Here is a 3774-nt window from a genome sequence, read left to right as displayed (position 1 = left end):
ACTATAACTGGAGGGAAATTGTCAGATACTCTGTAGTGCCTATAAACGTTTTGTTTGAGGCAAAAGAGAAAGGTATCTTTCTAGTTTTATTGTATTAGGTGTAGAATCTAATTGGGAATGCAGGGTGTTGAGATCACTCCAAGAGGCACATGACAGGAAAGTGGCTGGTTTTCAGATTGTCCCATCAGTGTACAAGTATCAGTGAATTCAATTCCTGAAGTCATTTGGTGGAGATTTGCTCCAAATTCATCACAGGGGCTTCAAGGCCCCTGATTTTGCTTATTAATCACTACCATCAGGATGTTAGTGAAGATTATCCTTTAGTAGTTCCTACATTGTGCCAGAAATAGTGCTATGTACTGGGGCATACAAAATCAGCTAACAGTTCCTTTCCTTGAAAATCTTAGCTGAAAATAGAGAAATAATATACAAAAAAATTCTAATGTATTTTACTATAAAGAATACATAAAATATAACTAACGATAGTTTATAGAGAGAAACTATTTACTCTGGTTACGGTCTTCAATAAATTTTCCAGAGTAGGTGACATTTAATATATGTCTTGAAGAATAAAGGGAAAAAGAACAAATAAATTCCATATGTCACGGTATTTTTTCACATTTCTCTGTCTTTGCATATGTTTTTATTTGGGTTATTCCTGGTCATCACAAAGCAGAACCATTAAGGCTTTTGAGACTTTGGTTGACATTCTAACTCTGCCAGTTAGGAGCTATATAAACCAGAGCAGTCTATCAAATAATGGTGATGAAATGTATTCGCCTATAAAGTGAGAGAAGTATAACTTATTTCTTATAATATTTTGAGGATTTGAGAGGATATGGGTAAAACTATCTAGCACAAATGTTGCTTCCCTTTTCCCTTTAGGCATCACATTAACATTGAGTGCAGGAACAAAGGGGCCAGGAAAAGAGCCTTCTACATATGAAGCTTTGTATTTTAATCTGGGAAAGAAAATTTTGCCCAGAAGACCTTATTCTATATGTCATTATACAAATATAGGTTCCATGGTCTTCATAAACCAGCTCATGGCCAAGTGACATGGGATTATCATGCTTCATCTGGGGATGAGAATAAAGATATACCCTCTTTCAAAATTAAGAAATCTCTACCAAATATCTAAATAGGTAGGTGTTCCATTATCCAGAAATGGGGAGGGAAAAGGCTTTGGGATGGGCAACATATATAGTAATTAATTGGGGATGAAGGAAATGGGTTGATTGATGCTTCTAGATTCATAGGGAAATCTAGTATACTTGGAGGTGCTGGCTTTGAAAAGCAGTTCTTGGAGCATGTACTCTGAAAGTTCTTTTTTTTTTTTTTTAATTGATCAAAGATAATTTATTTAAAAATTTTTTTAAATATTTTATTTATTTATTTATTTATTTTTAATTTTATTTTATTTTTAAACTCACGATTCAGGTTCTGGCTTTGCCACTTATCTTTCCAGGGCTCAGTTTCCTCACTGGTGAAATGGGTATAATAAAACTGAACATATCTTAAGGAGACATTAGGAGGTTTGTACTCCCAATGTACTTTGATAATGTGCTTACAATTACCTGAGTGTAGAAGACATTCAAATGTTAGCTGTGATCATAGCTGATTCTTAATTATCATCATTATATTTACCATTATTTACACTCAGCTAATATTTTATTTTTAGTTTCTCATTAATTAACATATTTATTAAAAGTGGTCATGGACCAAAGAAGATATCATACCATAAACCAAGTATTATAATTATTAAGTCCTGTGCACCTGAGCTCCATTTAAATTTTAAAAGCTGACAGTAAGGACTGATTAAATATGTTCAAGTGTTTTTGTCCTGGTGATCTTAATAAGCTCAAAGAAGTTTGAGAATATTAATGGACTTATAAATGTTTAGTTTAGAGCATACAGAATTAGTGTGAAAGTTGTATTAAACTATTAATACAATGATTAATACTTGTAAAACTGAAGAGGTGATGGTTATTTGGTGTGAGAACACTTAGGCAATGGTCAGAAAAACGATCTAAAATTTTTTGAGAAAAAAATAAATTAAAAAGGGACTAACTATGGAATGTTAACTCTTTTGGGTTCCATCTGCAAAATTTACAGTCCCAATTTTACCTTCAGATATCATCTATAGTACAATAAATTTGTTGCTAACCTTATTTCTTTCAAATTCTTAAGCTTCTCCTCTCAATCAAGTATATCTAATTTAATTATCAATAAAATAGACAATCTACGTCTGAACCAGCGATACCTAATCTTTTTAATTTTTATCCTCAGGTCACTTGAAAATCAGCTTTTCTGTCCCTGTCAATGGGTGGACTAAATGACTCTATGGTCAATGAGTTTGTGTTATTGGCCCTTTCTTGCTCTTGGGAGAAAAGGCTTTTTCTTATTTTGCTATGTTCTTTGCTCTACTTAGCGGTCATCTTGGGAAACCTGTTTATTTTCTTTTTAGTAATTTTTGATTCTCACTTACATTCTCCTATGTACTTCCTACTCGCCAACCTGTCCCTCATTGATGTGGGCCTTTCCTCTACCACAGTCCCCAAGATAATCACAGACCTCTTAAATGAAGACAAAATAATATCTTTCCAAAGTTGTATGACACAGATATGTTTCATCCACACCATAGGAGGAGTGGAGATGGTGTTACTTATAGCCATGGCATTTGACAGGTGCACGGCAATATGTAAGCCTCTTCACTACTTGAAAATCATGAACCCTAAAATATGTGTTTCATTTGTAATCACTGGCTGGGTAATTGGGGTGATCCATGCTATGTCTCAACTTTTATTTGTTATAAAATTGCCATTCTGTGGGCCTAAGGAAGTAGACAGCTTTTATTGTGACTTTCCTAAGATTATAAAACTTGCATGCACAGAGGGAGCCAAGCTTGAGTTTATTGTTACTGCCAACAGTGGCTTCATGAGCATGGGCACCTTCTTCCTGCTGATCCTTTCCTACTCCTTCATTTTGGTCACTGTCTGGAAACGTTCTTCAGGAGACTTGTCCAAGGCATTTGTCACTTTGTCAGCTCACATCACTGTGGTTTTTTTGTTTTTCACTCCATGCATGTTTCTCTATGTCTGGCCTTCTCCTCCACCATCACTTGATAAAAATCTGTTCATTGTTGACTTTGCTATTACCCCTGTATTGAATCCTGCCATCTATACACTGAGGAACAAAGACATAAAAGTATCAATAAAAAGATTGCTCAAAAAGATATTTTATTCCAGATTTTGTTGACCACAGCATTTTTTTGAAGCTTGAAAACTGTATATCCAGTTGGCCTATCTCCACTTAGGCACCTCAGACTTATCATTCCCAGAATAGACTCATCATCTGCCATCCTATATCTGCTACTACTTTGTCTGTGGAGTATAAGACCATTACCATAATTGGAAATGTAAATATATTATACTAAGAATTGATATCCTTACAGAGAACAGCATGATCTGACAAAGAAAATTTTGAATTTTGGGTTATTTTTCAAATAAAAAGATATAATGATATTGCTTCTGTTATTCATAAGGTGTAAAAAATAACCTGTAAATGTGTTGTGATTAATGTTAAGAATCACCACATTGAATTGCTATATATATAGTTGCAATGATTTTACTTATTATTTAAAAGAGACAAAATTTGAGAATGCAAGTAGTTTTATTTGGAAAGGTTTCCTAGAACACAATTGTTCAGAAGTGGGAATATGAAACAACAAAGAGAAGATGCCAATAAAGGGTATATTAATTGGTATCCTACTAC

At 33.9% G+C, this 3774-nt stretch overlaps 1 protein-coding gene across 1 annotated transcript; it reads left to right on the top strand.

Moving 5' to 3' along the window:
* Positions 1-2322: 2322 nt before the first annotated feature.
* Positions 2323-3258, top strand: LOC102389469 (olfactory receptor 4F15-like). Its single transcript, XM_044925531.1, has one exon. The coding sequence runs from the start codon at positions 2323-2325 to the stop codon at positions 3256-3258; it is 936 nt and encodes a 311-aa protein (XP_044781466.1).
* The last annotated feature ends 516 nt before the right edge of the window (positions 3259-3774 follow it).

The sequence above is a fragment of the Bubalus bubalis genome, chromosome 11, assembly GCF_019923935.1.
Source record: "Bubalus bubalis isolate 160015118507 breed Murrah chromosome 11, NDDB_SH_1, whole genome shotgun sequence".
Lineage (NCBI taxonomy): Eukaryota > Metazoa > Chordata > Mammalia > Artiodactyla > Bovidae > Bubalus > Bubalus bubalis.
Note: the sequence above shows the minus strand (reverse complement) of the source record. Positions and strands in the feature narration are given on the sequence as shown.